Raw genomic sequence first — 24266 nt, 5'->3', positions numbered from 1 at the left:
ATCTGATAGAAATGAACAATCACTAATCCGGTGACACGCACCATTAACGACGGCGGTGTAGTAAAAAAAACACCTAATAGCAGGAAAAATCGGAATGGCCCGTATAACACCAGTAGCTGTTTATATGACTTGGACACCAACATTTTGGAGAAAGCGAATCGAAACGTTTGACTGGAAACGCCAAGGACCACCGACAGACATTAGCCGGAATGGAGGAAACGTTTTACTATTATGTTAATAATTGCTTTGTATACAAATAAATCAATCAGACAACCCGCAAACGTCCCATTGTGTTTAGAACGACGGTTTACATGCCAAGTCGTCATGAAATAGCCAATTTTGCATATAAACGGAGGAACGCCAACAAGAAAAATGACAGCTTTCTAAGCCTTTGAACCCTTCCTGGATTGAGTCTCGAATCCTATTGTTGAATTTTTTTAGTTTATTCAGGTCTTCTTCACTTAGATTGTTGACGAGTTCAAACAAAACCACTCATAATATGTTGTGTTTATTATTATGTATTGCAATACACAATAATATTAAGCAGTCACAGCTCACGAGTTGGAATGTTCGAAGCAACTGGAAAAAGAAACTTTTAAAACTGGCAATTAACTTAGAAGATGTCTCAATTTGTTTTAAAAAAATCACAAAATGCAATACTAATATTAAAACATTTTTAGTTATTTTGTTCATGCATTCCTAAATCAAATGATAATTGGAAATCATTTCAAAAGGTTCATCTATCACTAAAAACAGATAGTTTGCAAAATTGTTATTTTTGTGATGACAATTTTACCATACACACTAAGTAGTAAGTTACTGTTTACATCATTCTTCAAACCCAACTCTAAGCTAAACTAAATTGGTGTATTCTAAATCAATTAGCTAAAATTATTTTTGAAATAAAGTAACCTGCCCAGCATTGGTGATGAAAGTCAACTGTTAAAACTTAGCTTAATCTTTAATATTTTCGAATACTAATAACATAATACAACGCGATTTTATAAAATGAACCAAAATATATCATTTCTCTTTTCGCTGAATCCTAATCTGGCTCCAGATTCTACTTTCATATACATTTTAGAAAATTATTTAACCGCTCAGAAAATACCGCAAAACTCAAGTTGCTAAATAATAAGTTATGTTAAAGTTCTGTTGCTATATACACGGCAAAATATGTAATACTCACTTTTAACTTTTCATTTTTAACCATCATGTCAATGCATGTGAAATTGTACACATATTATTTCTTCATTGTTTAATCACTGTATCGTTAACGCTTATTTGATTGTAAATTATCTTAAATAAATAAATAGAAAACAGTGTATTTTTACAACAATAAAAGATCAAGACGAAACACCAGAAATCCTGAGGCCTGAATTATATTTAACTGGGGAAAAAAGTCAAAAGATGTATTTTTGTTCTTTTGTTCTTGAAAAAAAGGCCAACATTTACCGTAGAGTGAAATATTATTGAATTCAATTATATAATCAATCACGTCTACGCTCGTTAATTTTGTGTTTAACCCGATTGGCACTCTTTTTTATTACTTCCAAGTATATAAGTGTGTACTTTGGACGGCTGTAAAATGCAATTATTTAGGTTATGTCACGGACGTGTAGGTATAGGTACCTACTATTTGGCAGTTACATATTATGATATTATTATAGTGTAACTACATACATATTGTACATATAGATACAGATAGAGAGAGTCGATAGACATGCTAGGTTTCCGTTTTTCCACAATCTCGTTAAAAAAACATAGGTAATTCGCGTGACTCGATGGGAAAACATAACAAAACACGAAGCTTTAAAAGGATTGTCGATTACGGTGGTCGCACGCACGCCAAGTCTGAAAATTCCTATTATTTATGTGCGACCAGCGGTTGTACTTATTATTTTCAGGTCCCCAAAGACAATTAATATCGTTTGCCTTGTCAGACGACCATAATTAGGTCGCGTTTTAGAGCCGCGCTTAAGGGGGGGGGGGACGAGGGGGGAAATACCCTGGGCGGAAATTTTTTTGGGAACCAACATTAGAGCAAAAAAAAAAATTAGAGTTTATAAAAATAATAAATATATTTGTTTTACCGAATTTGTAATTTGGGGAATGCAAGCGAACATAATAATATACCCAAAAATTTATATTTCAAACATTAACCCATGTTAATTGTTATTTATCCCACACAAATTTTAGACGGATACGGAATTAAAGGTCCAAAAAGTGTAGATGAAATAGAAAAAACTATTTAAGGTCGTCTTTATGTTATAACCTAAAACTGACATCTCTTTAAATTTTAAATTTTAAGACGAACTACTAAAATCCATTAATTGGTCAGATAATATACAAAAAGTTGCCGTTATAAATTCAAGGAAAAATAGCGTTTAAAATGTGAATTTATATGTTATAACTTATATTACCATGTTTTTGTTAAACTGTATTATTACATTCTTATTTATATATTTTGATAACCTCTTGTTATTTATAATAGCAATTAATAAGCTCATAAGTGCAATTTTTAAATTAAGCCGATAAATATATTTTTACCCCAAAACTTTGCTGACCAAAATTATTTTGGGACTTCTGAATTTAGATACATTATTTTTAGTAATAAATCATGATGGTTAATGTTTGCTTTTAATCGAATAGTATATAATTGCGCCCCACATTAACATATTTATTGGAGTCTACTGTTGGGAAAAAAATTATAAATTTACAATCACGTCTAAATTAAAAAAAAACTACTTTAAGGGGCGGCAAAATTCTAGTGCTTAGAGGGGCGGCATTATAGTTTAATGCGGCATTGCTCTAAAGATAGCAGCTTCGTTGAAATCTTATTTGTTTCTTAGAGTTGTAGCTCTGTTAGGATCAAACAGCGCTTATCAAGCGATGGTGTATTAGATTATACTTGAAAAAGCTATACTTAGAGAACACGACAACTATTATTATTTATTTGTGTGACATATATTAGCATATATTATTTACTTACGAATTAAATATATATATTTATATATATATGGATAATATATATATTTTTTTTTATTAAAAAAAACCCGATACTCGCCGTCGCGCGTCCGTTCGTTGACTTTCTACAAATTGTACAACGCGGCAATATTTCAAAGTATTTTCAAATAAAACCGCCACATCAAACTGTGACCGACAAATAACAAAACGGCGACACGCGCGCTGTTGTGCTGAAAATCTATAAAAAATTGTTTTCAAAAATGTCTGCCTGCGCATTGAACAACAGTAAGTACTATAACTAATAGTATATAATACTTATAGTGTACTACCGATCCTACTTAACCCGTTTCTTTACGGATAAGTGCATTACTAGTTGACGAAAAAAAGGCGGTTCCATGTTAGGGTTTTTTTGTATTTACTTAGCAAGTCTAAAGTTTAGAAATCCTGTCTGAAAGGTTCTTAATAAGACCAAAAGTTTAAAAAGTTCACACTTTTCCCAATAAAATTTAAAAAACGTCCAAAAGTTGTACGAATCGTTCCACATAAAATTAAGGGTACGCCAAAACTTACATTCAAATTTGAATGAAATATTCCTATTAGACTTCTACAGTAACCAACAAGAAAGACCCAAAAAACTGCAAAAAATATCGTCAACCCTATCCCTTAGGAGAGGTGGAAATGTTTTCCTTTTTCGATTTGAAAATTAGACTGCAGATAAATCTAACTTTTTTTAGAAATCTACTCTAAAACTTACTTTACTAATTATTGAAACCGTAAAAAAACTACAAGTGGTGAGTGGATAATGATGGTAAATGACATTTTTTGTAAAATAGTTTTTAGTTTGAAGAGTTATAAAAATAGTTTGAATGAATGAATGTGTTAGGATACATTAGTCATTACATAACTTAGCAAAATATTATAACTGTTGAATGTGAGTTGAGCTAAAACATATAAAAAGTTTCCATCATTTATTATATACTGACTTCATATTATACCTAATGACTTAAATGTAGCCTCCTGAATAATTTCGAAATTGTCAGTTAACACCTTTATCCACTCACTCTTTCAATTGTTCTTATAAATGTAATATTGTAAGCTGTTAGAATTTTTTTTTGTGGAATTATTGATGATGTTTACCTTTTTTATAGTTTAATAACATTTTCAAAACCATCAAAAGTTGGCAGCTCTGAAAAAAAATGTCAAAAATAATAAATGTTACTAAAGTTTTCTGCGGATTAGGTTCACTATAGGCGATATGAAACCATTGTCCATATATAAAATTTCCAATAAGCTAACCAAGTTCGGTTATGGTTTTTCAGATACTGTTCATATAGGACGACTAAGGACATTGCAAAGAAAAATATATTAATATAAAAATATAATAGCAATTTATTTTTTGAGGAAAACAAATATATTTCTACGAGGTAATATAGTTTATCAAAAGACTCTATTTACAAACGACTTGGGGGGGGGGGGTAGGGGGTTGATGCCAACTACAACAATTTGGACAGTTTTTCGGGTTCGTTGGTCTGAGGTTCCAGTCCTTCCAAGCTGAACGAATTCTCGTTTAACAGCGTCACCAGCGAGTCCTCTGGTTCGTTGAGCAGTTTGTCAAACTTTTCGCCTACACTCCAAAACGTCTCCAAATCGAAATCTTTCCTCCTTTCGGCCGTCAACAAATGCAGAGCTATGTTACCTGAAAGCAAACAACAACAAAAACATTTATATTGGCGCAAGCGAACTGGGGAGTGAATTGAATACAATACATTATGATGGTTATTTAATTATGATGTTTTGAAGAATTTTTATGTTGGGAGCCCTGTAAATCTCTTTTGGATAGTTATACGATAATTTTGTTGGAAATTTTATTTGAATCCCTTCGTTATCTGTTTAGACAAGAAGAAGCTTGTTCTCTTTATTATGTATTGTTCTCTGATGTAGTCAGATTTAGCCGGTCAAACTTACTTCTAAATAGCTATTTATACCTATCTATACAACAGCATATAATTTTTTATCTTATCGAGTTCATCACTACCAGCGTGTACCTTAAGACGGCTAGCTCTATTATGAAATAGATTTGATAGTGTAGATTCAGTTCTATTCTAGTTGGTAAGTAAGTATTTAACCGAGCAATTTTAGCGGTCAGGACTTGTTTTAATGAATATTTTCGGTCACGACAAGTGTGTATTAAATTTCCAGACATCGTTTTTTGGTAATTATTATATTCTACGAAAATGTCCTGCTAATCAAAATTACATTAGGCCGTAGCGTTTAATATTAATCAATTTAAACGATCTCTGCTTGAGGTTTATTTAATCATTTTTTTTTTCCACAGGAAGGGATGTCTCGTTTTAATGGCAGAAACAACGTATTGTGCGTGACGGTAAAACGTAACGTTCTTTTTAAAGTGTTTTTTTTTTATATAAAACACTCCCAAGAGGTTTTTTTTTAGTTTGGCCTTTCCGGGTATGGACTTGATGCGGTCAGTCAAATCACTCTGATTCGCCATAAACCGTCACGCATATAGATAAGCATCAGGGGAGTAATTGTCGAGACGGGGGTGGGGGTATAATGGAATATATTCCATAGATTTTGAATTTTGGTTTTAAGCACGAATAAAAATGTATAACTAACAAAATATAACATAATAAAAAATCGTTCTTATCGCCGTGTTATGCAAGCGAATTACAAAACATCACACAGGGAAGGGTTAGGACAAAGCGGGATGGAATCGATACATTTTTCAGATCCAATGTCCAAAAACCACCACCAAAAAATTAAGAAAAAGATTTATTACATTCTGAAGAAAAATATAGATAAATTATTTTGGTTTAATTTACTAACGATCGAAATAGACGTATATCTAAACAACGCCCTAAACAAATTTGATAATTTTTTGTATTTATAGGTATATTCTTTTTTAATGTATTTTAAAATTTTAAAAATGCATAATTTTTAGGGAAATATACTAGAATTTTTAAAAAGAAAGAAGAAAACTTTTGGCTCTAAAATGTACTTTTATGTAAGATTAAAATTTTCTAATATTCATAATCCACAATTTTGGAGTAAATGGTTTTAAGTTTTGAATAATTTACATTTTTATTCCAACCGTTAGAAAATTATATGTTATTCGTTCTCCGTATTTGTATATTTTATGTTAAAGCCTACATTCCTAACATTGTTCTTACATACTAAAGTACTAAAACACATAAATATTTATGTATTATGTAACCTAGCCGCTGGTACCATAGTCGAAACTAGAAAGTGAGTTTTTTTGGATTCGATAGAGCCGGAGAACTGTTTCAACTTAATATTTTTTTGGATTAAAACATTTTTGAGATGTTGAAGATGATATTAGTAAAATTCGCCCGTGAAACAGGTTCGATTGACAGCAAACAAATTTTAATAAATAGCACAGGGTCTCTTATATGCTCAGCAATCCTAAGTCCCTGCACTAGTTTACTGTACAAAAATTTGCCTATCATCTCGCCAGCAAACACAACGGGTAAGTATATTTTGGAAATATACTTAGGGCGTTGACGATTATCTAACCACAGCCGTCTACCTCCGGTTTTTATAGCATACGGTACACATCCAAACCGTGAACAACGAAAATAATATGAATACTATATTGTAGGTATTATACTTGCACATGTGGCTTGTTCAGAGAAACGTTCAAGGATCAGATGACTATTAAGAATGATAATAAAAACAATAGATACAAGATCAGTGCGCATGCGGCGTCTTCTCAATTAGCATTTCCAGGAAATAAGCAAACGACCGGCGATGGCATTCTTCGATCAACAAATATTCATCATTATACTGTGTCAAACACCATCACAAGCATTGCCATCTCCCCAAAAAATAGGTAATCCAAAAAATAATCCGTCGCCCAGAAACCCAATGCAGTTTCTACAGACTTAACCGATTTTCCAAACTTCAAAAAAAGTTTTCTATAATTTCAAAAAGCAGGCGCCCTGGAACTCTTAGCGCCCCCCCACCCATCCATCGAAAACCGAATATTGTACACATCACTATACTGTGTTCAATAGTCATATCCAAAATTTAACTAAAACAACACCATATTAAAAATACTTCATATTTGGTGTATACTTTTATAACTAACCTTACCTATCATTAGAATTTAGAAGGATTCTAACTTCCCCAGCCCACGCCCCTCTTCTATTTTCACCTATTATTGATGTAACTTCTTCGATCTCCTATCAAAATCAAAGAAAATATCATTAACCTTTTTTCAAAGAAAGAGTGAAAACATTCTTTTTTTTTGCATTTGTTGGTTCACAATTCGGACTCAAGGGAAAATAATTACAATAACAGTAGATCTAGTGTACACCAATAAACTTACAAAATTAACAACACCGCCATATTGTAAACATACTTATTGCCTATATAGTGATTTTTAGGGCCCGGAAGTTTGTAAGTATGCATGTTAATACTGACTGATCTACAAAACAGACTATTTATTAAGGCGTTGGATATAGGCAATATTTCGCAAAACTTGAATTTAAAGGAAATATTACATTGTTTATTTGTTAGTACAAGATTAGTTAGGATTATTTATCGGTAGTTATTTTATTTTTATCATACTATAAGTGTATTCATTAAAAAACGTTTTGTCTTCTAAAAATCTGACAACCGCTTTAGGAATCGAGAAAATTATTTATCAGTCTGGTTGAAAAAAAGAAAACAGTGCCATCTATCTCGGTGAGATTTTTTAAAATAATTTTTAAATTTCAGTCAATATTTATGTTTACAAATATCGCATATAGCTGATGCGTTTTGAGTGTGTGTCTAAACTAAAATAATAGTTTAACCAAGTATTTAATGTAGACACTGGACAGTCAATAGATCAGAAATCGTTCTGTAAAATAACTTTTAGAAGACCAAAGTTTGGAAAATGTCATCCCCTCTAGTTAAAATTCAAGAAAAAAAAATCACCTTAACTTTACACATTACAATAACATACTTTTCTACTATAAAATTGTCATTCACAAAATACCCAAATTAGTTTTAAATTTGGCGAATAAATTCCAGTGTTTGGTTTATAGCCATGTTTCGTGAAAATAATTCAATGATGCTATTTTAATACATGCCAAAGGCTTCGGGCACTAGACTTTTAAAAGGCTTTTAGTCTTCAGTGATATTTACATAGGGTTAACTAGATTGCAAGAGCCTGTCGAAACTGGTAAACACAATTAAAGTCGCGGGACAAGAAGGCGTGGTACATTAGCTAACCACTTCAAATGAATTTAAGTGCAACTAAAAGGTCGGTCAAAGTCGTGAACAGCATTAAACAATTTTCTTAGCGGAAACTCGGAACCGTTAAGTCGATTTAAAGAGAATAGAACTCCAATGAAAACCACAAATCGGATTTTCACATACCTTACTCGGTTTTCGGTTACTATTTTCGCGCACACACAACAACTGTGTTGGCCGGACACGGGCTGCCATTTTTATTTTTTAACAAACAAAATAGTATGTATGGACACGGTGTGCACAAACGGAAACAGCCTTGAAGGGTCATCGACCGTGGTGAGACACCGAGTTTTTAATAGCATTTTTTTTTTTTTTATCGCATTTTCCATTTAAGTCGTCTTTGCGCGTGTCTCAAGTAAAAAACAAACCCGCCCCCGGTCTTAACCGAAAGTAAACAGCAATATAAATATTATATTATTATTACTGTAAGGTAGGTCCGTTATGCTAAAAACCCCAATGGTAAAAAAAAAAAACGGCTTCAGCGGATAGCGTTATTTTTTAATTTTTTATGTATAGTTGTTGTGATAATATTATATATTATATTGCGACGCACAATAAACGTTTGAAACGAATCACTCCTCGACCATGAATGATTTTTATGGTAGACTTTCCTCCCACTATATTTCGTCTTCTATAGATCCTTTTTTTTTTGCACCAACTACTCCGTGACGAATTAAATAAAAAATACACCTTGTTCGTTACAGATTATTAAATTTTTTCACATCAGGTCTGACCGTCCAAAACATGGTAACACAGTAGACAATGGTTTCTACTCTGCAGTTAAAATCGCAACCATAACCGCCATCGACTCATCAACAACGTTGATAAAAATATAAATTAAAAAAAATTTACAACAGCTATCACTGCAAAATAGGTAAGCCCTAAAAAAAAAAAATGTCCAATAAACAGAATTTGAAAGATTGGTAAAGAACACGGTACACAAATCACACGCCTAGACCGGTGCTTGAAATGTTTATTAAAAAAAAACAAATCAAGTTTAGCTCATGCGGTACCAGCTTGGAGTATTCAATTAGCCCATAGAAAAAAACAAATTTTCTTGGTAAATTTTTTAAATTATAAAAAAAAAAACACAGTGAAAAATTAATTAAAATTAAAATTTATACAGAAAAAATGGTAGAAGTAAAAAAAATGTCGAACATGTGTTTATGCTGTAAAATAAAGTGATAACGAAACAAAAATAACTAATTCTCTCGGTCTGAGGGTCAATGCAATAAGATTTTCTTAATTACACAGACAAATTGCAAAATTCTTGACAATTCCTGATTTTTTGTACCCATAAAATAAAATTCCTTAACTTTTTCACAAGTAATAGTCAACTATTTCCAATATTATATGTTTAGTTTTCCTTAGAAATCCTCTTATGAAATTCAAAATTAGAACTTCTTCTAATATAGAAGTTCAAAAAATGATACACATTTTTTTTAAAGTTAACTTCGCTGTTGAATGCATTAAAATTTCAAATTTTTTCAACAATGATAAAACTAATAATATTTCATATCATAAGCTAGTTAAAATTCACGACAACAAACTTAATATTAAATTATACCCGTAGGTATAAATGTAACTTATTTTGCTACTTTAAATGTCATATTTCCAGCAAATAGTATACAATTTAAAGCAAGTACTTTAACTCCAAAGTGCTCCTGCAAGTTATAGCCCTTGTAATAATTTTAATATAAAATATCTGTTAAATATCTACTTGTGTATATTAATAATTATTATTAATGTTATTGGGTTTTTTTTTAATTAACTTTAAATAAATGATAAATTAGAGTAGTAAGAATAATTAATACTTTTTGTTTTACTTTAATTATTTTGGGTGTTTTTTAAATCACAAGTAAAAAGAGTACTTGACTTGGCAGTAGATAATGTTTACCTAAAAGTACAGTGCTTCTAGTTCTAGTAAATTTGTAGACTGTGATAGATACGGTAGACTGAGGAAGTATATCCAAAAGACACGTTTTACTTTTATTACTAAAACTTTCACGACTGTGCCATTTAAAGTTCAGTCGACATATTATTTTTCATAGACTAAAGAATAAAATAATATTGTAACACGAAATTGGTACAGTGATAAGAAACATCATTAGATTTACATTGGTAAGCAGTCTGTGAGACTGCACCATATCAGGTACAGGTCAAATAAAAAAATTACCTATATCTAATGCGATCCAATCTGTTGGCTTCTTATTGATAATTCGAGGTACAGTATCTGTTTGGCTTCGTTTCTTCTTGTACAGTTTAAGCACAAACTCGGCGATGGCCATTAAATGTTTCGGTGATTTTCCGGATGCAATTACTATGTAATCTACATATCTGATATTGGCAGGAACTGCAACAACAAATATATCCAAAGCGTTGTCTTTTTCCAATACCGCAACTAAATCTTCTACTTCAAATACACCACATATACCACCTAAATAAATGTACATATTATTAAATTATACTTAGTACAACTCAACTATCCTAAGATAATTCTTATAAAAAATAATACTTAACAATAAAATTAATTAGATAACTTAATTTGCAATGAACTCACGTGATGTATTCAGACCGGCAAATTCATCCAGCTCGGTGAAGTCTATACTGTCGGCTTCGGCTTCGTGCAGAGCTCGTTCTTCTTCAATATCCAGAATTACCATCGAATCGTCATCTTTGAACACTTTGAATTTGTCGGACGACGTCTTAATGAAATTTTCGTCTTTGCCTTTACGATCAGCATAGTGTTGTCGAGGAACTGTAAAATCTGGCGACTGACTACTGAACACCGGCAATTTATATCGCATACACTGAGAACAGCTACCTTTCAAAACCGAAGGCCCGATCAACGTACGAGCAAAATTCGATGAAAGCATTCTAATCAAGACACTAGTACCTAGTTCCCAAGGGTAGTATTCGTGTCGACCATAGTTTAATCTAACAGGCCAGCAGTGATTTTACAGTAAATGATTGACAAAAAAAAACTTTTTAAGACAATTTAGAGGAGAAAGAGCAACTGAAAAACTTGAGATTTTCGAGTACAGCTTGTGCAATGTGCACGTTTATTTGAATTCTGATAACACCAGTCGGACATTTTCGAGCAAACCAAACGCTTGATTAGCCGATGCGAAACGTTCTTAGTTTAATCCGCGGAGGTCACGACTAACTCTTATCACAAAAATTGCGAAATTGATAAGAAAACGAAAAAAATTGTTTATACAAATTTTAAATCCGACCGGATCGATCGATATCCAAAATATTTCGATGGAATAAAATGTATTATTTCAACATGTAAACGTTAAAATTACATCTATTCGATTCGCACGTGCTCTTCGCCATGTAAGTTTTTCATAACAACAACAGTATTTAGTATAATATTTATCAACACACTGTGTTGCTTACAACCAAGTATAAATTATCAATGTTCTGTTGTAGGGAGTGGTATTGTCAATATCGATAAGTCTAGTCATTTATCCGGTCCCATGAATCATACACACTGCATACGGACTTGTTGAGATAAATTTAAGGTAAAAATAATTTTGTGTAGATAACTTAAAAGTTGGTAAATGGGTTAAATTTTATGAAATTTTGTCTGTAGAACCAATTTATTTAATGTGGCATGTACGGCATATTGAAAAAAAAATACAACCGTACTCTAAAATAAATAAAAGTTTTAAGTACTGTGTCTACGTTATGTATCGTGTAGACATGATTTCTTAAAATAATGTCTCAAAAACGTAAATTGGTTACATATAACAATTGCTAAAAGAGTGAACATAATGAACGAGTTGACTAAAAGTGATAAACCTAAAATTGAAATCTCATAACTATTCAATATTCTGTCGAGTACATACGCGACCACGCTTATGGTGTTGTACTGGTCGGGTTATAATGGATGCTCGATTGGTTATGTGCCATACTCTTGTTCTTCTAAATGCATGTAATAAAGTTATTTGAAGTCATAATAATATTGGAAAACTTTGAATTTTCAGATGGAGGTAAACACCATAGGCCATAAAGAAGCTTGTTCAATATCTATGCTGAACACAACACTAAGCATTGAATAAAGTAGTTTGACAAATTCAGGAAACATCACATTCCTCGCTGGAATTAGTGAAAAGCCTGATAACTCATAACACAATGCTCAGTAATCTTGTGCAATAAGACGGCTTTACGAGTGGCCATAATGGTGAATAACAGTTTGTACTTCAATTATGTACAGATATTCCTCGTTGTCATATCATACTGGTTCGTATTCAGTTTTTACGTGTGTCCATAGCACACACAAACTTCACTTTTTCAACTAGGTGCTTACACCAATATTATGTCATGATAAACTATAAGATTTGTTTTTATTTTCGTTTATTACAGGATTGTTTCAATACTTACAGTGTTCGTCAACAAAACTTTATTGAGTTCCAAGCAATTAGACATAGATGCACCGTTATTTATTGCATGGTTTCAATGTTTGGTTTCGGCTTTAATTTGTTTTACATTGAGCAGACTGTCTAAAGTGTTTCCAAAAATTATTAGGTTTCCCAACGGAAATCCTTTGCAATGGCAAACCATAAAAAAAGTAAGAGTACTTCTCAAAGTTGTACATTAAGTTTCAAATTTTGTAATCTATAATTTATAGTAGTTAAAAAAGCAACTAAATATTAATTTTATGAAAACAGTTTCTTAAAATATGTATTGAGCGATTTTTCATTTTTAAGTCAATGACACAAATTTTTAAGTACATATTTTACTTGGTTTCTCAAAGCATTTAACATTGCCTAGTTTGTTAATGGGTGAACCCTAGAAAATCCCATGCACTCAGATCTGTGCATGGGCACTTTCTGGGCTTTCTAACATTGCCTAAGCATAAAATTCAGACTAGCCGAAGTAGAATAAAGTATCTAAAAAAAATTTACATAAAAGAAATAATAAACAATAGAAAATTTACTATTATAACTATGAGTATAGCTACACTATGATTAATTATATTTTAATTTGTATTATTTATTGTATAAACAAACATATTGTTTTTCAGGTGATGCCGTTATCAATATTATTTATAATAATGATTTCCACAAACAACTATTGCCTTAAATATGTGGGCGTCACGTTTTACTATGTCGGAAGATCACTTACAACAGTATTTAATGTTATCCTATCTTATGTAATTTTAGGTAACTACAAATTTACTTTCTTTAATAATTTATCATACCATAACAACATTGGTATTTTCGGTTGATACCTAATTTATATGTACCTACTGTATAAAATAATATTTAGCTTCCTTTATTAAGGTGTTTCTGCCATTCACGCCATACACCGATTGTTAATAGTCAACACGAGTGCTACCAAAGGGTTTTGGTATTAGTATTATTTCAATTCATCATCCAAGTCGAACAACCTAATATTATTTCTGTTTGTGTTTGGCCACCCAAATTCATTTGATTTATTGTACTCAAAGCAAAAGCAAAAAATCAATTTTGTTAAATTCAACAAGTAATTCTTTTTTAGCCATTTTCTTATCAACATTCGCTCTAGTATGTGAGATAATTCTGGCTTGTTTATGTCCAAAAAATGTGCAAGATATTTCTTATATTTGTTGTTAAAATAACCAAAAAAACATTATTATTGTATTACATAGCATTAATCTATATTTTGTGAGGCCTTTTTTTGTTTAATTTTTATCATTATTATGAGGTGTTTTTAGTTTACACGGTGTTATATTTGTTTCAGGTCAGAAAACTTCCAAAAGCTGTCTCAGTTGTTGTATTGTAATAATATTAGGTTTTGTTTTAGGTATCGATCAAGAAAATATCGCAGGTAAATGCACTTAACTAGTACCTACTCATTTTTACCTAATACCACAAATAAGTTTGAGATAAGATTTTATTATCCAATTGACATTTTTCTTAGTTTTTTTAAACAAAATTGACTTATTTTATGTTAATCTTAAATTTTTTTTTCGTTTCTAATTTTTTTTTTATATATTTTACATTATTAAAATGTATTGTTTTCCACTAAGTTATCAATTCTATTTTTACTCTCTGAAGTGTTAATTAATCTGAAAATTTGTATTGTGTATTATTTTTTTTTCCATTTCTATTTGGTTATTCACGGCCGACTAATAAAAATAATAACATTTACAGACTTTATCAGTACCGCCAAGGTATTTTTATGTAAATGAAATTTATTTATATCAATTCTTACAATAATTAATACTTAACTATGTAATATTATTGTTGTATCAGGTTCATTTTCACTGGTTGGAACAATATTTGGCGTTCTCAGCTCCTTTTCTTTAGCCTATTATTCAATACAAATAAAAAAAGTATTGCCGGCTTTGAACAACCAAATTTGGTTACTTTCCTACTATAACAATGTCTATGCTACAGTGTTATTTTTACCATTGTTAACACTCGAAGCACAGGAAATCAGCAACTACGATAAACTTACAAACAACGGATTTTTCCTATTAATGATGGTTGGCGGACTATGTGGTCTGTCGATTGGATACGTAACGGCTCTTCAAGTACAAGTAGGCTTAACGTGTCAATCGTTGTAAAAACAAATAAAAAATATTCGTATATTTATATTGTATGTATTTTTTACTTGCAATGTGTTTTTTTAAGGTAACATCACCGTTGACGCACAACATTTCCGGTACGGCAAAAGCATGTTTACAGACAGTGTTAGCTTCATACTTGTACAATGAATGGAAATCTTCTTTGTGGTGGTTGTCAAACATAATCGTGCTCGGAGGAAGTGCGGCTTACACCTTAGTGCGCAATCGAGAAATGGAAAGAAATTATAAGTCGATTACAAACACCCGTTGTTAGTAATAACATATTACTATGTATTTGAGCGTGCATCATTTTACTCTTGGTTGAAACGATTAACAAAAAAAAAACTTGAGCTTAAAAAAATCAACAACTAAGTTATTTGAAGTACATTTTTATAAAGCGGCCTCAACACTAGTATTTATTAAGTCGCATTGTCTAGGTGATTTTTTACTAAAACTAAACATTATGTTAACAAATTTAAACGTACATATTACCTTAGACAAAAGAATGATCTATTTGGTATTTCATTTTATTTTTCCAACTTTTATAACACATAAAGGATCTATTTTTGTAGAAAAACATTGTTTCCACTTATAGTAGAACTTACCGTAAAATACTTGGATTTAAGTTTTGAAAAAACATTTAGATTCTTCATAACAGTTTCAAGGCATTTATCGTAGCACGATTTTTAAATTATTTTTAGTTAATTAATTGAAGTGCACAAGGGAAAAACGGTAGTTGTCACATTAAGACATTTTTTTTTTCAATTTATGCCAATAATTTTTTTTTTTTTATGTCAATAGATTGTTTAAATAAATACATTTATTGTTAGAGTAACATTGAATGTGATTTTTTTTGGTCTTATGTAAGAGGTAGAGGAATTCACGAGCTTTGTTTTTACTATACTCTAAAATTTTTATAATGTAACAACTACCGTTTTTCCCCTGTGCCCTTCAATTATTTCAATGTAAAAAACTAAAAATTTTTAACTTTTTTAAACTGAAATAAATAAGTAACATAAAATTGTGCCACGATCGATGACTTGAACAAATTTTTAAATATTTTTGCAAAACTTAAATAAGAGTATTCTTAGGAATAGTGCGTTTGCAGTAGAATGAGTTGTTTTCGACCAAAAAAATAAGCAGGCGTAGAGGCCTTTTAAGTGCGCCAAACTATTTTATCAATTTGAATTACATTTGTACTTACTGTTTAAATTAATTTGTTAGATTAATAAAAGGTATTATTTAAATATGAACTGTTCATTTAAATTAAATTAAACTATTATTTACATATTTATTTGAGTAAAACATTTTTTAAATATTGCCCAGGTGTCCACGTTTTATACATTTTGGTAAGCCTTATTATATTTCATGATTTACAATTTAAATTCTATAACAAATTGTATCTATTACAACATATTTTGTCACCACTTCTTTTGTGAAATACCATTTTGTTAATTTTCATTATTTTATATTTTCAATTGTGATTTTGTCACTTATAGTAATTAAAATGTAAATGTATGTGATAAATATGTATTACTTCGTTGTATTTAGTATTTATATTGATATTATTTTGTATAATACTTATTTTATTAGACGCTTTTGTTTTTTAGAAATAATAACAAAACGTGGTATTAGATTGATTCAAAGTAGAGTATAATATGAGCTTAACGTTTTATTTGCGTAAAATTAAATGTCAAATCGCTATTCGATATTAAATTAACAGTGTAATAACGCAATGTTGTCCCCTATTTTACTCCTAATTGCATAATTTATTGTAACTAATAATACTTACAAGTGTAATTTGTTTTCGTATTGTAATTTATCTGCATGTAGTTGTGTTTTGTGTTCTTGTAAATTGGCCCAGTGCTGTAGTAAATAATAATGATCTGCACCATTAAGTTTAATTATACCATCATTCAAGTATTATAATTTATTGTTTAAATGTATTTTTAAAAAACTTGTAAATCAGGCCAAATGTCTGACGAAACCTTATAGTTTATCAATTATAATAGTTAAAAGTAGTGTAGTTAAAAATTAAACAATGTTGTAATTCAATTGTTAATAAATTATTTATGAAAAGTGCCAAGTACGAAAAGGCATGCATTAGTAAAATTTAAAAAAATATTGTATTTATACATACATTACACTTTTAATAATACATTTATTTTATCTACTTTCTTAAATATAACATCACAAAATAAAATTGTATTACCTACAATCGCAGATTATAGTTTGAGTACTTAACACCTTTCATAATACAATATGTGTTTTTTTGTCTTTTTTCAGAAAATAAACAACATTACAAAATGTATGAAAGTTAACAATTTCTAATAAAATATTGCATTACACTAGATTTAATTAATGTATTTTAATAATAGATAATTTGTTTGATTTAACCATACAAAAACAAATTTATTTTGTTAAAGAAATAAAATATAATATTATTGTTTTGTTTTTAAAAAAATGTTATATTTTAAATTATTATGTAATATTTAATTATTTGAAAATTATTGTCTAATGGCTATGTAATTCTTTTTGTGGAAATAAACTTATACTCGTTTGGAGTCTTTGAAAAAAAAAAAATCTTACCTAGTGTTTTTTTTTTTTTTTTGGGGGGGGGGGGGGGTATATACATAAACCGAATAAAACTCATATTTTTAATGAAATATTACCAAACATTTGATGGCGTTTTCAGGCTTGGTTTTTTTTGCAAACTTTGCTTTCATTTAAGTCGTTTAAAGCCCAAAAAAAATATAGTGAACATAATATTTTCACAATTTTCATAAGTATAACGTTATACTTAAGTTAACATCAGAAATTGCGCATTATTATTTCCGATGTGCTTATAATTTGTTAATTTATTTATTTATTAACCCTATGGATATTTTTTCGATACAATTGTATAGTAGTAGAGCAAGTGAAGTTGCCTAAGTGAGCTCTGCGACCAAAAATACATACTGTTTAGCACATTCGTGACTACCAATTCTGCCTGTGCACTGTAAACAATTCAGTGTTTTTATGTTTGATACGAATAACATAATATAATTTACAAAACTGTAACTCATTTATCCAGTTAGATCATAGTTTGACAAGGTAAATTAATTGAATTGATTTGATTTTGAATTTAATAAAATAAATCTCTATTGGCCAACGAAAGCAGTGTGAGGGTGGCAGGGTTAGCTGTAAAGGGGGACGATCGTTACGAGGATGAACTTTCAATATTTTACCGCATTGCACCAATTTGGAGTGGTCCTTATATTGATCTTTTGCGAAATACCACGTTGGATACCTATCAAATATTAACCGGCTTCAAATGTTAAAAAAAATATATTTCCTCAGTTTTTTCACACTTATTTCATCCCCTGTTTGTACGTCAAATTTATAACTGTATAGAAAAGTTTACAATTTTATACAAGTTCCAAATTGACCTTACTACCGATATTATGTTCACAACCAAATAATATAATTATCGAATAATCAATATTGACGTTAAGTGGATTGCATGTGGTCTGTTCTAAGGAGTTTTGTATAGGCATTATTTAAGTAAAAACAGGTTTTATAAATTTGTAGAAGCGCAATATTTTCAATTTAAATAATTATTTCTACGAGTAAAGCCATTTCGGTTTGTTTTAGACCAAAGTCTTATTTAAATTCGTTAAAAAGGTTCTTTGGCTACTTGCTATGTCATGTAGGAAGCCGACTGTCTTTTGAAGTTTTCAGTTTCTTATAATTGGATAAATAATAAATTTGCAACACAATTTTTTCCATAAAAAGAAAGAACTCGTAGGATATCTTCATTTAAAACGTCAACAGACCTCATGCATTCATGTAAACAGGCGATGAAATAAAAGTCAAGTAAAGACATTTTTTTTTCTTCAAACTTCTCCAGCCGAACACGGTCATCCAACGCCGCCGAGGCCACAGTTGGCAACACTGTCAGTGAACACCATCGATCCGTGGTTGGGTGGCGCGGGTCATGACCCCCCAAAACACTTACACCTTCCCGTCCCTGTGGGCAGTGATCAATACACCAGTAATCAGCACACCAGAGGTACACAGACGCTTATCGTCATTCCGCATTCGTCAGTCGGCGTAAACCTGCACGATGTACACGACGGAGGAAGATTTCTACCAGGACAACTCAAAATTTTATTCATGGCTGGGCGACATTGCCCACTGGTGTTTTAAATCCCTACTGTTCTGCGATATGCTTTACCTGGCTTACAGGATAATAAATTTCGAGAATTTCTCGATTACTGCTTGGATATTCTTGGCCATCGTCAAGATGATCTTCAAGCGTTTGCGTTTCCTGGCTCGCCGATGCGTCGACGGCTTATACTGGTGAGCGGGCTTTGTAATTTACATAATATGTTTTGTTGCACATCAACGCCAATATTTCCTTAAATATAGCCTGCCACGCTTCTTTGTCTGTCCGCAAATTGTCCGTTCACACACAACTCGCCATGTCTTTATATTTTATCACATCCACTCACTTCTTCTTCGGTCGATCCCTACCTCCTGCCTGCTTTTACCGTGCCAAAACCGTCTCAATCTCTGAATTTGGCGCTACCCCCCCCCCCTCCTCAATACCTCTTCTATACTCATTCCTTATTCTGTCTACCCTACAGCCACGCCACACTTTCAACTCATTTCGGCCACTTATTTCCATGGATCTTATTACCGTCCCATAAAATGTCTCTTTCTGTATCACATTTCTGACACAACATATTATACCTGTTGCAGATTATGACTGTGCAAACAAGAATTTGTTCCCCTTGTTATTATTGCAAATATGCTAATGTGTACTAAATGCTATTATCATAATTTATACAATCCTGTACTTGTTGCGACTAGATAAAAATAAGACAACAACTATGTTTTATATTATAGCTTGGGCACTTCTTTGTTCGTACTCCAAAATAAGGTGCTACTAAGTGGCAAGCCGCTGAATTTCTTTGCACCGTTATTTATCACTTGGTATCGATTTTTTATAATGACAGTAATCATGACTGTCTGGGCCAGTCAACCGAAATTGTTACCAAGTAATAATTACCCATATAGAAATCCAATACATTGGCCAACAATGAAAAGAGTAAGTGAGATCAGACATAAATTACAAATGTAAAATTTAAATCATCTATTTTTAATACAATTATTATGTTTCAATGGAATTATATTTCTTGAATAATTTTTCGCTTGTACAAATCAAATTTGCTTTCGCGTGAATACTTACAATGGATACAAATTTTGTTTTTATTTCAGGTACTGCCGTTCACATTGTTGTATATATTAAAAACTTTGTCGGAAAACTTATGCTTGCTATACTCAGACGCTTCGTTTTATTTATTGGGGACATCGCTTGTATCATTCTTTGATGTGATATTGTCGTATAAATGCTTTGGTTAGTGGTTATTTTCGTACGACATAACAGAATATTGTTATTTATTAATATTAATGACGGATACCGTTTTTGTTTCAGGTAGAAAACCTTCAATATACACTTGTTGGGCTTGCTTTTTTGTAGCCAGTGGATTTATTTACGCGATCAGACACGAATATCTCGCAGGTAATTTAAAAAAGTCTTCCTTTGGAATATTTTTTTTCGGTCATTAACAGACATGTGATCCGGTCTTCTGTTGAACGTTGACTGTAGCATTTTTTAATATTTTTTTTCTTCAAATAAAGCGTATTAAAATAGTTATTGTGTCATCTGCGTTTAATTGTTTGTCATTTACTATTATATTATACACAGGTACGTTTTCGGCGGTCGGATTGTTGTTCAGTATTTTGAGTTCGTTTTTCTACGCTTTTTATGCCATAAAAGTGTACACATTTTTGCCTCGTATAAACAACGAACTTTGGGTGATCATGTTCTTCAACAACCTGTACTCCACAATACTGTTTATTCCGTTGCTGGTGTTTGAAAGAGACGAAATCATGAACAAACTTATGCCCTCAGCCTTCGGTATAAATCAAGTATTGACTTTTGTGGCATTGGCGCTTTCCGGGGTAGTCACAATGGTCTACAAACTTATTCACATCAAAAGGGACGTGAGTTTTACTATATCTATGTACACAATCCATATTCAATACTGTAGATTTTTGTCTACAAGTTAATTCACCTATGAGCCATATATATATATATTATAATTTACAATTACACTTCATTTTCACCATTTTCGGTCGACTTGAAATCTTAAACGACATTTCTCTCTAGTTCATAAATTATTTCAAAAAAAATACAAAATGCGATTAACTAAATAATTATCTAATACGGATTTATTTTTAAACAGTAGTTAAAAAAAAAATACTTGTTTCACTCAAGCTGTGCGGGGGTTTTCCTTGTTTTACTAATTTTAAAAATCGATTTTAAATTTTCGTTTTTGAGACTTAAAGAAATAATACAATCCGAATTTCGGTAATTTTTGAAAGTTAGTCGTGCACTTGCCTTTTATTTTATTTTCAAAAAAACCAACACACTTGGGTTGTTGCTTAGAAAAATGTAAGTTTACAAGTTTTTCGCATACACAAGTTTATACCGTGTAGAAATATATATCGTCAAACTGTCGTTATAGCACTTACTCTTACAACTAACACAAATTTAACAAATCGACATTATTTTGGCAATAATTTTACCAACTTATTTTGTTAAGGCCATCAGGCCATATTTACATTGCTTAGCCCCTTAAGATTTAACCGGGTTAATGACAAATAATAAATAAAAACGATTACTATTCCAAAATGAGTTGGTTAAGTCAATAAGAGTAATTATTTCTCTTATTACACAATCTAGACAACGCTTAACACTGTAAAGATAAAAATAATAAAATACTTTACGCCGTCTCGGCTCTTAAATTTTCTTTAGCTATAAAAATATTTACCACATTTTCCTGCCGTTTTTGTTGTATTTATTTTTTACTCAACCATAAACATGTTGTATTGTTTTCTGTTCCAGACGACAATTTGGGTGACCAAACTCGAGTCTCGCGGTATAAGCAGGGCACACTTCCAGTTGGGAATAGTATCACATTGGTACGCTGAACCTAAGCCCCTCAGCTGGTGGGTGGCAAGTACTGTGACGTCGTTCGGAAGTGAATGGAACACAATCGAGAAGCTCGGCAATGTGTACAGACGAAAGAAATTCTGTTGTGTATTTTTCACTATTTGGTTTTTTATAATAATACATTTTTCCAGTATATATCACTCGACCATGCCCGCATTGTTCCGAACCATGAAATAACAGTCTGTTCCGAACAAAAGCATCTCCAACTTGTACTAAACTGATTTATTATAAGCTAATTTATAATTCAACATATCTACAATTATTATACATCACATCTAATATTATCGTCATGTCGATTGATAATTTTATTACAATAATTAAATATGGCCTACGCACAAGTAGATCTCTACAATTATCAATAACCTATCGTTCCAATTCAAACGTCGATACGTTTGAATTGGCCTTATTCTTCATAAAAAACAAAATAATAATAATAAATAACGAAATTCGATTACTCTTAACAAAGCGTCATCGTCATAACCCGTTGGGTAATTTCTTTTTTTACAGCCACATTGGGCTATTAGTATAAAAAAATTAGTTATAAAAAAAATTGTTAGCCTAAAGACAGTTGTTGGCAAATTTTTGTTTTTTACATTTTATCCCCCCAACAAATAACAAAAGTCAATACCATAATTTTAATCACTCGAATGGTTGTTTTCAAAGAATTGTATCAATACATGTGCCAAAATGTTGAAGTTGACCAGTTTAAAAAAAATCAAAATGTTTTTTTTTTTGTTGTTGTTTTACTGAGCGATTGCTCCTCCTATATAGTCAATAGTAATTATATTTAGTATATTTTGTATTGTTTTGTAAGTTAAATTGTATTGCTGTTAAACGGCATACTTATTCTCCTGTGTTTGTTACCCTCTAAAATTAATTTTTTCCCCTCAATTTGTATTTTTAATCGAAAACCTAATTATAGTATGACAGTAATTAAATAACAATTCTATTGTATGAAATAATAATTGATCTTCTACCTACATACATTGTACCTAATACAGACGCCTACATATCTAATAGTTATATTTAAATGTCTTGTATTCATTTTATATAAACGTGTGTTTGAATATTGTGTCTACAAATTATATAATAATTCTTCAATATAATAATAATAAAGCATTTGATGATGACGCATTTAACTGGTTGATGTATTTATTTTTTCTAAATAAATAAACCTAATCTAATAAGTCCATAAAACTGTTATATGACGACATTTGATTAACATAGCTGTTTAAAAACAATTTTTAACCTTAAAGTTCTTTATTCACAAAAAAAAATCGTCGATTCACTTGATTAATCATTTGGACAAAAAGGAGGACGTGGGCCAGTTTGTAAGTATGAGTAACTAAAATAAAACTAGGAGCAGTCAAAAATGATTTAAGACTATGAGTATTATTACCTCTTTCTTATTTAAAAATTTCATTAAAAATGCAATAAAAAAGAAAATAATTTACCTAGTAGACAGTAAAAAAAAAAAATAAATAAATAACTGACTACTTTTATTTATTATAATATATAAACTTGTCTGTTTTTAAACATTTATTATTGAAATCAATAATTCAAAAAATTTATTTAGTAAATTTGTAAATCATTTTTTAACCCCTTCGTGCATGTTGTGCCGTATGGCACAAATTAGTTTTTTGTTATTTGTTGCTTTGGAAATGAATTTATGACATAACTGCATAGATGGCCGAATTCGGCACAAAAAACTGACCCATTTTGATGTAAAGTACCTTCATCTAGCGTTAAAATTGTGAATTATAGATGAACAATAAACAACTGAAAATATTATCACCGCGTCGGGTAAAAACTTCTTCTTTCATGCAATCATAACACAAAATTGAAACTACCGAATTAAAAAAAAAAATTACTACCTTGTAGGGAATTTTGTGGAGAATATTTTAAAAGTAAGAACAGTTTTTTAAGTATAATAGTTTTTGAAATACAACAAAAACTTATTGTGTGCCCAATATGGGACAACATGCATAAAAAGTTATTATAATTTGTTACTTACATTATTAAGAAAAAAAATGATAATTATACAAATCATGTTTTTTAATTATCTTATAAAATATATATCACAAATAAATGTCAGTAATAAAAAAAAAATGCCAAAAAATGAATACTAATTATGACAACATTTGTTTTGAGTGCATATTGTTCCAGATATGGCACAAACAAAAAGTGTTTTTTAATGCATGATGGCCATAAGTGGCACAAACATACATTTGGTGCGCGTTGTGCCATATTAGGCACGAATTAAACTTTGAGGAGAATTAAGGGGAAGTTGTGCTCAAATAATTTTTTTAATATTTTTCCCATAATCCTGATATATTTTAGAATCAGTACAATTCTTTTGGGAAAAAAATAAAAAGTCATGCATGAAGGGGTTAATATCTT

The 24266-nt window shown here is 30.7% G+C and overlaps 2 protein-coding genes and 1 long non-coding RNA gene across 3 annotated transcripts; 2 read left to right on the top strand and 1 right to left on the bottom strand.

Annotated features, from left to right (window-relative positions):
- Nucleotides 1-4380: 4380 nt before the first annotated feature.
- LOC126836650 (uncharacterized) lies at nucleotides 4381-11318 on the bottom strand. Its single transcript, XM_050570238.1, has 3 exons — nucleotides 10805-11318; nucleotides 10421-10681; nucleotides 4381-4663 (listed from the first exon to the last, which is right to left on the bottom strand). Exons 1-3 carry the CDS (start codon nucleotides 11118-11120, stop codon nucleotides 4461-4463), a joined length of 780 nt encoding a protein of 259 aa, XP_050426195.1. The 5' UTR covers nucleotides 11121-11318; the 3' UTR covers nucleotides 4381-4460.
- Nucleotides 11319-11446: 128 nt separating this feature from the next.
- On the top strand, nucleotides 11447-16234 carry LOC126836450 (GDP-fucose transporter 1-like). Its single transcript, XM_050569853.1, has 8 exons — nucleotides 11447-11583; nucleotides 11680-11771; nucleotides 12237-12492; nucleotides 12616-12820; nucleotides 13277-13415; nucleotides 13975-14061; nucleotides 14490-14776; nucleotides 14871-16234. The coding sequence occupies exons 3-8, from the start codon at nucleotides 12431-12433 to the stop codon at nucleotides 15075-15077; spliced, it is 987 nt and encodes a 328-aa protein (XP_050425810.1). The 5' UTR covers nucleotides 11447-11583; nucleotides 11680-11771; nucleotides 12237-12430; the 3' UTR covers nucleotides 15078-16234.
- A 3896-nt stretch (nucleotides 16235-20130) lies between these two features.
- LOC126837054 (uncharacterized) lies at nucleotides 20131-21873 on the top strand. Its single transcript, XR_007685438.1, has 4 exons — nucleotides 20131-20204; nucleotides 20283-20369; nucleotides 20556-20854; nucleotides 21759-21873. It is a non-coding gene; the product is annotated as an uncharacterized LOC126837054 (long non-coding RNA).
- Nucleotides 21874-24266: the final 2393 nt, after the last annotated feature.

The sequence above is a fragment of the Adelges cooleyi genome, unplaced genomic scaffold, assembly GCF_023614345.1.
Source record: "Adelges cooleyi isolate 19-005CV unplaced genomic scaffold, UGA_ACOO_1.1 ACOO_flye_CR_arks_rails_tigmint_CR_PRNA_247, whole genome shotgun sequence".
Classification (NCBI taxonomy): domain Eukaryota; kingdom Metazoa; phylum Arthropoda; class Insecta; order Hemiptera; family Adelgidae; genus Adelges; species Adelges cooleyi.
This window is presented reverse-complemented; position numbering and strand designations above follow the sequence as displayed.

What these genes read in the sequence shown, in the direction of transcription:
- LOC126836650 (XM_050570238.1), bottom strand. Translation starts at nt 11,120, where the DNA reads ATGCTTTCATCGAATTTTGCTCGTACGTTGATCGGGCCTTCGGTTTTG. An exon ending in TGCCGGTCTGAATACATCAC is followed by an intron (nt 10,682 to 10,804) that starts GTGAGTTCATTG and finishes ACATTTATTTAG; the next exon opens with GTGGTATATGTGGTGTATTT. An exon ending in TTGGATCGCATTAGATATAG is followed by an intron (nt 4,664 to 10,420) that starts GTAATTTTTTTA and finishes GTTTGCTTTCAG; the next exon opens with GTAACATAGCTCTGCATTTG.
- LOC126836450 (XM_050569853.1), top strand. Translation starts at nt 12,431, where the DNA reads ATGGTGAATAACAGTTTGTACTTCAATTATGTACAGATATTCCTCGTT. An exon ending in CTCGTTGTCATATCATACTG is followed by an intron (nt 12,493 to 12,615) that starts GTTCGTATTCAG and finishes CGTTTATTACAG; the next exon opens with GATTGTTTCAATACTTACAG. An exon ending in TAACGGCTCTTCAAGTACAA is followed by an intron (nt 14,777 to 14,870) that starts GTAGGCTTAACG and finishes TGTTTTTTTAAG; the next exon opens with GTAACATCACCGTTGACGCA.